Source organism: Sabethes cyaneus, chromosome 2 (assembly GCF_943734655.1).
Source record: "Sabethes cyaneus chromosome 2, idSabCyanKW18_F2, whole genome shotgun sequence".
NCBI classification, from domain to species: domain Eukaryota; kingdom Metazoa; phylum Arthropoda; class Insecta; order Diptera; family Culicidae; genus Sabethes; species Sabethes cyaneus.
The window spans coordinates 65,283,635-65,295,859 of record NC_071354.1 but is presented as its reverse complement, the minus strand read 5'-3'; the positions used below and the strand labels follow the sequence as shown (position 1 = coordinate 65,295,859).

Here is a 12,225-nt window from a genome sequence, read left to right as displayed (position 1 = left end):
AAAATTGTTGGTCATTTTTTCTATCCAACGACATACAAATTGTTCAGTTTCGTTCAGTAGTTTAGTAGTTATTAGCATTTGAAATCTTTCATTCAAACGTTACCCTTTTATTTTCGTTTTCACAAAGTGCTACCCAGTCCCAGTATAGTAAACAAAGACGTAGTTCTACGTCAAAATAGTACTTCTTTGAGCTTAAATATTTCCCAAGGTGGCAAATGGTGGCAGATCAAATAACTTAAAAGTACAACAAAAAACGTATAAGAGCAAGCGTCAATTGTCTATATCTGTTTTCATCCTCAAACTTTATAGTTGTTTTAAAAATCCATCCCAGTCATGTTTACAGAACAATTAAAATGTACCTACTTCAGATACAATAAATGCCACTTTGTTTATGTGGATAATCTCTTTCTAACAAGTTAAGTTACCAGCAATTTTTTCGCCAATTTTCGAGTCGAAAATGAATGTAGACTTAAAATTATTTGACGCAATTAATAAGAGAAAAGCTCCCAAATAACTAACTTATGCCTATTTTGTTCAATACCTTCGATTGGGACATTTTTTACAAGCGCTATTTCCGAGTATTTTTGATCGCGAACTTTGAAACCCTGTTTAGGCTAAATAGTTTGCTAATATTATCTGTGTTGCATTCTAAGTTATGGATAAATATGTTCTGTTCATCATCATTTTGAATTTAGGACACCAGTATTCATAGATACAATGAACTTTCACGAATAAACATTTTTGGTTTTTGGCACAATCTCACCCCCGTGGCACAATGTCACCCCGGATGGCAGTACTTTTTTCTTAACATTCTACTACTTTCCTTACCATAGGGTCTCGAATTAGATAGAGTTTGTAAATGATTATTCCAAATGGGCACTTTCTCGTTATTTTCCAAGTAACAATTTGGGTTTTATTACAATCTTATCATGGCATTTAAGACCAAAATTGGTCACGAAACCCGCAATAAGAGTACAATAATACTCCATTGTTGCATGGGTTACGAGCATTGAAACCATCATCACCCGATTTCTCGTAATTTTTTCCATAAGGAAACTCACTTTGTACCCCTTGAAAACAGCGGCAACAAAAACATCCGTGTTTTCGGTCGATTTTGTCAACTGTGCGCCTCTCGAAAACTTGTCGAAAAACTCTCGACAAACGGTTATTTTTGCAACGCGCGAGGCATGCAAGCAAGCGATGCTGATCCGCCATACGAAGCCAAGTTTTTGATTGGAAAACCACACAAAATCTGAATTTGTACACTTCGCAGTAGTTTTAACCAAGTTTTAGATAAATCTATCCTATGTTGGTAAATATATTTATTCCAGCAACTGAAGGTGGAATCCAGCGAGCGGGCATCGAAACGAGTGGAACGATCTTCAACAAGAGTAGCCAACTCCTAACCTTCGCAGACGACCTCGACATCATTACTAGAAACCTTGGGACGGCGGAAGCAATCTACGCCAGACTAAAAACGGAGGCTAGGAGGATAGGGTTACAAATCAATGCGTCGAAAACCTAATATATGGTAGGAAGGAGCTCCAGGGAAAGCAACGTTTGCCTCCCACGGACAGTGACAATTGACGGCGATGAGCTGGAAGTGGTTGATGAGTTCGTATATTAGGGATCTCTGGAATCTCCAACAACGCATTCAAGCTGGAAAGCGTGCCTAATTTTCCATCCGCAAGACGCTTCGATCAAGGAGCATTCGCCGCCTCTCAAAGCTGACGATGTGTAAAACGCTATTCCGACCAGTTCCTCTCAAGTCCTCTACTGACTTAAAACAGCAACTTTGCTTACGGAAGATATACGTGCACTTGCCGTATTTGAACGAAAGGTGTTACGGACGATTTTTAGCAGAGTACAAACGGATAGCGGAGAGTGCCGTAGGCGTATGAACCACAAGTTGCAGGCACTACTTGGAAAGATTCCCATCGTACACCTGGTGAAAGTTGCCCAAGTACCAATTTCAGGCTGATCAAACGCTTTTATAGCTGATTTTATTCAACCTGCGGCTGATCTATGGTTTAGGTTTAGAAATGAAAACCTTTTTTCAGCTCTTAAACATCTAAATCTGATGATTTTATCAAGCTTCAGGCTAATTAATGGCTGCTTTGGAAGCTGCAATGAAGCTTAATAGAAACTTTTTTGCACTTTTAAATAGCCAATTTGCGCAATGCTGTCAATTCTATTTTTAGAACGAGAAATAGTTTTGCAATCTACTTTTCCACTCGCTTAATCAACGCTTCATCAACCTTTATGCAGCCAAAAAAATCTATTTTTAAATTTAAAAAAATGGAACGCGTCATTTTTATTTCGCCGTGAACGCGATATATTTTTAGTTTCGAATAACTTTAATTCGTACAAGTAAGCTGCTAGCTAATTAAAAATGCATGTCTTTTTTCCGGGAATTAAACCCGCCATCTTTTGATCCATAAGCACTCACCGTATGATCCACCCTATTTGCATTTGCAGAACAGACAGTGAGAATATATTTACACCTGAAGCCTAGCCCGTATAGCGTGAAGCAGTCGATAATGTCGATAACTGACAAACTTTTGCTGTCCGCCGAATTGCGAAATTCTATGATCTGACAGTATGTGTGCTGTGAGCCGAAAGAAAACTTGGTAGAAGTTTGTAAAGCCACTTTAACACCCTCAAGCAGACTTAAAGTAGTTTGAAAGCTGTGAACCTAATGAAGGCTTTCACTCTACATTTTAACACCTTTAAGCAGCCGTAAAACGGTTTGATGTTTATGGCTGTTTAGAAGCAGATTGTTTAGCAGAAAAATCCGCTATAAAGCTTTTTTATCAGCTTTTGGGAGAGAACTGGTTTGAAAAACTTAAAGTAGCTTAAACATCGCTTATTTAAACACCATTTGAGTGCTTACTTTATGCAGCTTTGATCGCCTTAAACCAACCCGTAAACGGCCATTGCTCTTGCAATTCAGCTACCGTTGTTACTTGGGTAGGAGACTACGGTGGGCCGCATCGCAAGGATGCCAGATGACTGTGCAGTGAAATCCGTTCTGTTCAAGAACCTCACCGGCACCAAGCCTCTATTCCTCTATTCGGCACCAGTCCCAACGTGCCAGATGGCTCGACCAGGTTAAAGCCTACTAGCAAGTGTCGAGACGCGCAAGAATTGACTAGAATAGCTCAGAACCGAGTACTCGTATCAGGCTCTCGTCTGGTAACATAAATAATCAAGTGGCTATTGACGCATAGGATACGTTTCGCCTAAATTCCGCAGTACGTGCAAAAAAAACTGCGGGAATTCCAATATTCTCGTTAAAATAAATAAATGAAATGAATCACTGATTACTTTATCTTATTATAGCTATGAATTGACTAAGTAGGGGATATCAGCATACCAATCTTCTTGTTAATTTTATTTCTCCAATCCGTTACCACTAAAAATCACTATTATTAAGCTAAACTTCTGATTTTATACATTAAAAATTGATGCGTTGGAACTGATTTTAATCAGCCGGAACTCATTTTAATCGCCAAGGTGCATTCTTAAGCAGTCCTGAATTTTACCACTTGTCCCAAATTATCAGAGAGGCAAAGCGCTCACGTATCTGCTACAATATGGTATGTGAAAATTAAGTGTTTGAGTTTTAGAAATGCAGTAATTAGTACTCAAAGTAGCGAGGTGGAGACTCTCTTCAAAGCCGAAAAGAATGTAATTTTTTGACAACAATTTTTGATTCATCATATTTCTTGTCGTGAACACAGTAAACTGTGTTATATCCACGGTCAAGTGATTAAAGAATATGATCTTATCAAAAGATTTTGAAAATATGAACAAAATACACTGCATTTTAAGCTCATTTATTTTCAACTGATTAAAATAGGCGGCACCTTACCCTATTTCAACTTTCCAGCCACGATTCACAGATAGACTCGCGCAAGTGTTCCACCGGAGCAATCCGTGCAACCAAAACGAATGATTCGTTCGGTAACATAAGTATATCGTTAGTCGCTACAATACCCCTAAAATAAACATAATACGATAAAACTTTCCATACCACAAATGTAAACAAATGCAAAACAAACCCTCGAACGTGATGAGATCCACTACCGAGCACTTCAAATCTCAACTTGAAAGGTAACGACTTAGCAAGATTAGTTACGTCGATGATTTCAATTTTGCTACCCAGATTAGCTAGTGTGATATAAGTATTATATCCCGACAATTCCCGTACTATTGCTAGTACTTTTTCTGTAACAGCATATGCTTTCACTGAACCTAGATGGAATGTTTTACCCTCACGTAGCTTCATCATTGCTTTGTAAACCTTTAAATGACTTTTCGTCATGTTTTCTTCCACTTTAACGTTCACGGTTCGATAGTCCGGTCCTACCGGCAACCAAGTTAACCTGCCACTGGTGAAGCCGGCCATCGGTGAATCATCCCATTGGAAGGGTGTACGGCATGGATCTCTGGAGGCTTCTGCAAAATTTTCCTTCCCGGCGTTACACGCTCTTGGATCTACCGTATCTTCCCAAGAAATAAACACATCCGTCATACCGATCTCCTCACCTTGATAGGTAACGGTAGCGCCTGGTAAGCTCATCATAACCATATTCATCAGATCAATCCATTCCACCCCAAGACGTGTTCCTAACCTCGGGCGATCATGGTTTCCCATCTAGAAGACACGTTAAAGAGCTTCAGCAAAACTATATCACAAATACAAAGATTACTTACCACCCAATTAGCCACTCCTCCTTCAGGAACGATTGCCATCCACGAATTGATCAGTGTCACAAAATCCGACGCCTTAGAATTTCTATCAATATCGGTAATAAGACGAAAATTAAAAGGCATATGTGATCCCAACCGGCCATCGGATCCAACGTAATAATCCTTCAAAACATCGTAACTGGAATAGCTTTCCGTCATGAGAACTACCGTGTCCCCACCATGTTCCTTTTTATACTGATCAACCAGTTCACGCCATTGATAAATCATATCCAATGTTTCCGGTTGATTTCGCATGTATATATGCTCATGATAATCGAAACTTTCCGGATCACTAGTGAGTCCACTCAAGGGCTCATCCGGGTACCGTCCATTAGCAAGCCGATCAACCTCGAACAAACTGGTGGTGGCATCAATCCGAAAACCATTTATTCCGTTGTCCATCCAAAACCGTAAAACATCTTTCATTTCTTGAACAACCTTCGGATTTCGGTAGTTCAAATCCGGTTGTTCCACAGTGTACTGATGAAGATAGTACTGCTGACGTATCTCACTCCATTGCCAGGCACTGCCGCGAAACTCTGCAATCCAATTCGAAGGTGGTAGATTACGTCCGCCGGTTGGATTTGGTAGCCCAGCATCCCATATATAATAATCTTCATATCCCGGCTCTCTTCTCTCCGATTTAATAAACCACTCATGCAGATTGCTGGTGTGATTCGGAACAAAATCCAGCACAACTTTCAATCCCAATCGATGAGCCTCCCATATCAAGCCATCGAAATCCGCCATGGTTCCGTACTCGGGCGCAATCTCCCGGTAGTCGGAAATGTCATAGCCAAAATCAACCATCGGTGACTTGTTAATTGGCGACATCCAGAAGCTTCGTATGCCAATCCCCTTCAGATAGGACAGCTTAGAAGTTATTCCTTTTAAATCACCAATGCCATCGCCGTCGCTATCCTTGAAGGATCGTGGATAGATTTGATAGAATCCGGCCTTTTGCCACCAATCCAACGTGGTGGAATTGGCACACGCCCCGATGAGGACCAGCAGCAAGGTGCCAGTAGCGATTGCAAATCTAAACTTGAACATTATGTGCCTGAATTGCCCTTAAGAGAATAATCAGTTTCGCGCAGCGGACCTTTCATTTATAGTCTTTTCATTTCAAGTAGCTAGGTAAGGTTGAACCTCGAAGATAACGGAGTACTTCAAGTTGTAGTAAGCGCCATTCTATACAGCTGGGAATTGTTTTTTCTGTCTTGTCAACCGGCAAGGGTTTAAAAATGGACCAGTCATTACGACAGAACAAGGTTATTTAAAATCCATATAGGAAATGACGATGATGTTTATGTATTTTTGACGTAGGACTACGTCTTGTTTAGTATACCAGGTGGCTTTGTGAAATCTAACACGGTAAATAGGGGGATAGTGTGGTACGTCTCAGTTCACGAAACGTACCGTACTATTCCTCTATTTTACGGTCGACCTAATCGTCCATCAGACCGTCAACAACCAAAACTGTAAAGAAAATGCTCGACTAGTGCCGAAATACCTTTATATCCCGAAAACAACACGCGGTTTATGGGCCGGTAGAAACACTAATCCGTTTTTCTTCATAAATGATATCGCCCAAAACATAACAGTTAATGATGACCGCTACAGGAACATGATTACCGACTTTTTCGTATCACAATCGAGTGCTATTACTATGGAGAAGCTATGGTTTCAACAAGACGGCACAACATGCAACACCGAGCGTGACGCAGTTAATGTTTTGAAAAATTTTACGTTTCACAACACCGTTTATGACTAGTATGCGGGAGTGTAAGAGAAGTTTGACGTTTGAATGTGAAAGAATGATTATCTCACAATGACCCCGAAGTTTGTTAGGGTCTTCTTGCCGTAAGCGAAGCGTATGACAGTGGCTGACTGCTATCTGCGGAGTGAGACACCAATCTTTCAAAATCAGGTTTGCATAACTGTATGGCAACGTTGTTGTTTCTTTGCAATCTTTTCCAAAAATTGTTATGATGAAGATGAGGCACATGCCCCAGTGTATCCCAAGCTGGGCATACCAGTGCATTTTACTTATTCTTAACTAGCAAATAAAACTACATTTATTGCAAATCGACATTATCTGAAGTATACTTAAACATTCGAAGGGTTCGAACAATAAACAGCAGCGTTCGATGTGTTCCATCGGTATGATCAGCAAAATTAACTGTCAATCTAGTCATTTGATAACAAATACTTTCCCCGTATCTACCTGGGAAACTTTAATCTGTCTAAAGTGGATCGTGATAGTGATTTACTGAACCGTTAGATAGATTCGCACATGTTGACAACTATAAGGTATATAAGAAAGCTCGACCGGAACGGAATCAGTTGCAGTAATATTCGAAAGTTTAGCTAAAGATGATTCGGTTGGGAATTCTGGCGCTTCTCGTGTCAGTAGTTACTTTGAACGGCTACGGGGCAGAACTAGTCGCCAGGGATTGGTGGCAAAAGGCTGGCTTCTATCAGATTTATCCCCGTTCGTTTAAGGATAGCGATGGTGACGGGATAGGTGATTTGAACGGCATAACTTCGAAGTTGTCCTACCTGAAGGACATTGGAATCAGAGCGTTCTGGATGTCGCCCATCAATCAGTCTCCCATGGTAGACTTTGGGTATGATATCTCCGATTACCGTGCGATCCAGCCGGAGTATGGAACTATGGCAGATTTCGAAAACCTGATTGCGGAAGCGAAACGATTGGGACTGAAAGTGATCATGGATTTTGTTCCAAATCATACGAGTGATCAGCACGAGTGGTTCATTAAGTCGGAACAGCGTGTGAGTGGTTATGAAGACTATTACGTTTGGGATGATGGATTGCCAAATCCGGCGGGTGGTCGAAACTTACCGCCTTCGAATTGGCTGCAAGCATTTCGTCGCACCGCTTGGCAATGGAGCGAAATACGGCAACAATATTATTTACATCAGTTTACCGTTGAACAACCGGATTTGAATTACCGAAATCCGAAGGTGGTGCAAGAGATGAAGGATGTTATACGCTTCTGGTTAGATAAGGGAGTTGATGGGTTTAGAGTTGACGCCGTACCTTTTTTGTACGAAGTTACAAAAAATAGCGATGGGATTTATCCGAATGAGCCTCCCAGCGGGCTAACGCAGGATCCGGATGATTTTGCTTACCTTGATCATATCTATACACAGAACCTGCCGGAAACGTTAGATATGGTTTATCAATGGCGTGAACTTGTCGATCAATACCAGCAAGATAATGGTGGCGACACGCGTGTGCTTATGACGGAAGGGTTTACAAGTTTGGAAATCTTGAAAGAATATTATGTTAGTCCTGAAGGCCGATTGGGACCTCATATGCCGTTCAACTTCGGTTTCATCACGGTTTTAGATAAGGATTCAACTGCAGATGACTTCATTGACACCATCAAATCGTGGATGGACATAGTTCCAAAAGATGGTGTAGCTAACTGGGTGGTAAGTTTTGCTCAAATTTCGTTCCTAGTATCAGAATGTGAAAACACGAAACTTTTCCTCCTCAGATCGGTAATCACGATCGACCACGAGTAGGCACTCGTTTCGGAGTCGAGAGAATAGATGCTATAAATATGATTCTCCTGAGCCTACCAGGGGCAACGGTAACCTACCAGGGGGAGGAGATTGGCATGACGGATGTATACATTTCCTGGGAAGATACTGTAGATCCTGCAGCTTGTAATGCAGGAGAAGATTTATTCGAAAAAACGTCACGTGATCCTTGTCGAACACCGTTTCAATGGGACGGCTCAGCAATGGCAGGGTTTACCAACGGTAGCAAAACCTGGCTTCCAATTTCACCAAGCTACGAAACTGTTAACGTGAAGGTCGAGGAAGATTCGCTTCGAAGTCATCTCAAAGTGTATAAGGCAATGATGAAACTTCGAGCGGGTAAAACTTTTTTACATGGAGTGCTGAGGCTACGTGCAGTTAATAACGTTTTGATTATTGTCCGTGAGTTGGAAGGATACAATACCTATTTAACTTTTGCCAATTTGGGCAATAATATTGAAGTCATAGACGCTTCCGGATTAGGAAAGACGCTTCCTGCTAAGTTAAGATACGAAGTTTTAGGACTGTCCTCGCATAACGTTAAAGGGTATGGTGAAAATTACTTGTGAATTGAAAAAGAAGCAAAACCGATTAACTTTTATTGTTTTAATTCTAGTGGAGCTGTGGCTACAAATGACATTCTGATTTTGCCGAACGAATCATTCGTACTGAATGCACGCATCTCCCCAGCGGATCATCTCAAGGAATCTATCTGTGAGGCTTGGTTAGAATAGTTTGAATTACCCATCAAAGTGTATTTATTTAGATAGCTTTGATTGTGACGATAAGCTTTTTATTGTTTTGTTTATTTATTTAAGGCTAAGAGCATAAACTTCAGCATGCAAGCAATATTTGTAGCTAGGTAATGGAATTAATTATTTATTACCGAACACCCGATAAGATTATTAGGCTTCGCTTTCGGTTTTTTGCTAACTAGATGTTGACTAAATACAGTGCCTCAGCCAAACAGAAATCGAAAAATTATTGTAAAGGGGGCAATTGTAAAGTGTTATCTTTTGTATTTTCGGCATTACAGGGCTGCTATCCCGTTGGTAGTCAAAAGAGCGCCCATTTTGCTACCAACAAGTAGGACCCCAATAGCGCCATAAATGCTATTGCTAAAACTATACTTTCTTCAATAATATTGTTGATAATAACTAATTCTGCAATTGTTCTTTACACTACTATTTCGAATTCTGTTTCACTGAGGAGTTGTAGTCAATTCATTTTTTTTCTAGGGGAGTGGGGAGCTATATGTCTTCTAAGGGAGCTTAGTCCCCTAGTTCTGCCAATGACACCTCCATAAACGTACACTGTCCACACGGAGGCAGACCCAACGACGAGAAGAAAGCGTTTTACGTCTTCTGCGCGCAGTCCGCCGCGGAAAATCCAAACCTTCGAAACCTTGTCGAAGGCACTCCGACTGCTGGACTTAGAATTTACTATCAGAACGTTCGTGCACTTCGGATTGACGACTTGTTTCTAATGACCGCAGAATGTGACTAGGATATTATTGTATTGACCGAAACCTGGCTGGATAGTTGTGTCAATTCCGTGTAGCTTTTTAATAATTATTTTATCGATCAAGATGATCGCAATAGCAGCAAGACACATGGCAGTAAAATCTTGATTCGACACCAGGAGTCCGACGCCAATTTGTGATACATTTGAGCAGCTTTAGATTAAAATTTCTGCGCCTACTCGCTGCATTAGCTTAGATGCTATTTACCTACCACCCAACCGCAAATCCGCTTTTATTTCAATTGCAAATCATATTAGTTCGTTTGGCGCCATTGTTACACGCTCATGCGGTAGTGATCTTGTGATTATTCTCGGAGACTGTAGTTACTTCCCAGCTAGCACCAACTCGTATATCAATGTACGAAAACTATCGTAAATATCTCCTAACAAACTCGAAATCGTAACTAAAGCTGGATAAAGTGGGATCAAGTTGATTTTCTGTCGTATATAATGATAATGACTGACATACATACGATTTTCAGCACAAAATCGTAGAGTAGTACGCGCTTAATCGGATTTTATCGTATATAAATACTTATTTAGTCGTAACGCTCAAAATTATTCGTAATCACGTATATCGCCTCCAAAATACCACGGATATGCCAATTTTGCGCATGAAATACGATTTATTTAGCATGTATATCTGTACGTAATGTTGATTTTTACCTTTTTTTTAAACATATGAAAATGCTATCTGGGTTACTTACTTACTTACTTACTTACTTACTTACTTACTTACTCGAAAACGCCAAGATGGTACCGCTTCTCTGCCTGCCCTTCGAATAGCACCTTCCAATGCAATGTTGAACAGCAAATTCGATGGTACGTCACCTTGCTTCAAACCATCTAACGTTACGTACGAGTCCGATGTCTCACCCGCTATCCTGACGCTTGATTTTGAACCATCAAGGATAGCACGTATCAGCCTAATCAGTTCTGTTGGAAAACCAGGTTCAAGCATAATCTGCCACAGCTCATTTCGTTTAACTGAATCGTACGCCGCCTTAAAGTCTATAAACAAATGATGAGTCTGCAAGTTGAATTCCCGGAATTTATCGAGGATCTGTCGCAAGGTGAACATTTGGTCCGTCGTGGAGCGTTCCTCTCGAAAACCGCACTGGTATTCGTCAACAAAGGTTTCCTGCAACGGCCTTAGTCTGAGAAACAGGATGCGGGAGGAAATTTTGTATGCAGAATTAAAGAGAGTAATGCCTCGATAATTGCTGCATTAGAGTCGATGGCCCTTTTTGTAAATTGGGCATATGAGACCTTCTAATCAGTCCGTAGGTAATTCCTCCACAATACAGCCGTTCGCTCCCGACTTTCAAAAGTTCGGCGGGGACCAGTCAGTCCATTCCAGCTGCTTTGCCGTTTTTTCAGCTCTCTCGCTGCTTTCCTAACCTCGTCCATAGTTGGTGGAGCTAGTCCATCATCCTCAATCGTTATCCTGTTTCTGTTGACCACTCCATCTTGTTCACCATTCAACAATGCATCGAAATATTGTTTCCAACGCCTGGCCACCTCCGAACTTTCGGTAATCATGTTCCCCTTCTTGTCGTTGCACGTAACAGGAGTTGGCACGGTCCGCCTCCTGATTCCGTTGATCGTATTAAAGAAGCTTCTCTTATCGTGCCTCTCGAAGCAATCGTGCCGGAAGGATCGCACGTCTGCGACATCAGAAAAGTGCCGGCCATCAACCAGAACGTGATCGATCTGAGAACCTCTCCATTAGGGTGTTTCCATGTGTGCTTCCGAATGTTCTATCGTGCAAAATGGGTGGTGAAGTTATCATGGCAAAAACACGACTTCCGGTGATAATTATCATGGCTGGTCGTTATCAGTGAGCCAAAGTAGACATATTCGTCAACTACATCAAGCTCATCGTCGTCGATCGTTATACTACCCAAGTAACAATATGGGTTTTATTACGTTCTTATAATGGCACTCATGACCAAAATTGGTCATGAAAACCGCAATAAAAGTGCAATAAAACTGTCATTGTTACTTGAGTACTCCCCAAGCGGCGTTGGTCGGCCTCTGTTCCGCTAGCCACCATGTACTTTGTTTTAGACATATTTATCTTTAACACAATATTCGTGCTTTAGTCTGAAGTGCTGTTCAGCCACCGCCACAGATTTTCTGCCGATAATAACCGTATCATCGCTTGATACGGGGTCGTAACAACCCAGCACTTACGAGACCCCCCTAAACCAAGCCTCAGGGATGGCAAAAGTTCGCGACTTATTATCAAGACCCTTAAACCGTCTGCTTAAACTGTAACCTTTCTTAACGAATTTCCCTCGGGTAACTCTTACCTTTTGGTATCAGCGGGTTTCACTTCCGGTGGAGATCCAGACCGGGATCCAATTGCGGTCA

At 41.2% G+C, this 12,225-nt stretch overlaps 2 protein-coding genes across 2 annotated transcripts; one reads left to right on the top strand and one right to left on the bottom strand.

Annotated features, from left to right (window-relative positions):
• Positions 1 to 3,880: 3,880 nt before the first annotated feature.
• LOC128735515 (maltase A3-like) lies at positions 3,881 to 5,808 on the bottom strand. Its single transcript, XM_053829996.1, has 3 exons — positions 4,720 to 5,808; positions 4,065 to 4,660; positions 3,881 to 4,001 (listed from the first exon to the last, which is right to left on the bottom strand). Exons 1-3 carry the CDS (start codon positions 5,806 to 5,808, stop codon positions 3,881 to 3,883), a joined length of 1,806 nt encoding a protein of 601 aa, XP_053685971.1.
• Positions 5,809 to 7,131: 1,323 nt separating this feature from the next.
• LOC128735514 (maltase A1-like) lies at positions 7,132 to 9,062 on the top strand. The gene is made up of 3 exons (XM_053829995.1): positions 7,132 to 8,217; positions 8,283 to 8,875; positions 8,945 to 9,062. The coding sequence occupies exons 1-3, from the start codon at positions 7,132 to 7,134 to the stop codon at positions 9,060 to 9,062; spliced, it is 1,797 nt and encodes a 598-aa protein (XP_053685970.1).
• The last annotated feature ends 3,163 nt before the right edge of the window (positions 9,063 to 12,225 follow it).

Bases quoted from the DNA above. Each gene is read 5' to 3' on its own strand.
- LOC128735514 (XM_053829995.1), top strand. From the start codon at position 7,132: ATGATTCGGTTGGGAATTCTGGCGCTTCTCGTGTCAGTAGTTACTTTG. The intron at 8,218-8,282 runs GTAAGTTTTGCT...TTTCCTCCTCAG, and splicing joins ATGGTGTAGCTAACTGGGTG to ATCGGTAATCACGATCGACC. The intron at 8,876-8,944 runs GTATGGTGAAAA...TTTTAATTCTAG, and splicing joins TCCTCGCATAACGTTAAAGG to TGGAGCTGTGGCTACAAATG.
- LOC128735515 (XM_053829996.1), bottom strand. From the start codon at position 5,808: ATGTTCAAGTTTAGATTTGCAATCGCTACTGGCACCTTGCTGCTGGTC. The intron at 4,661-4,719 runs GTAAGTAATCTT...CGTGTCTTCTAG, and splicing joins GAGGAGTGGCTAATTGGGTG to ATGGGAAACCATGATCGCCC. The intron at 4,002-4,064 runs GTTTGTTTTGCA...TGTTTATTTTAG, and splicing joins GGATCTCATCACGTTCGAGG to GGGTATTGTAGCGACTAACG.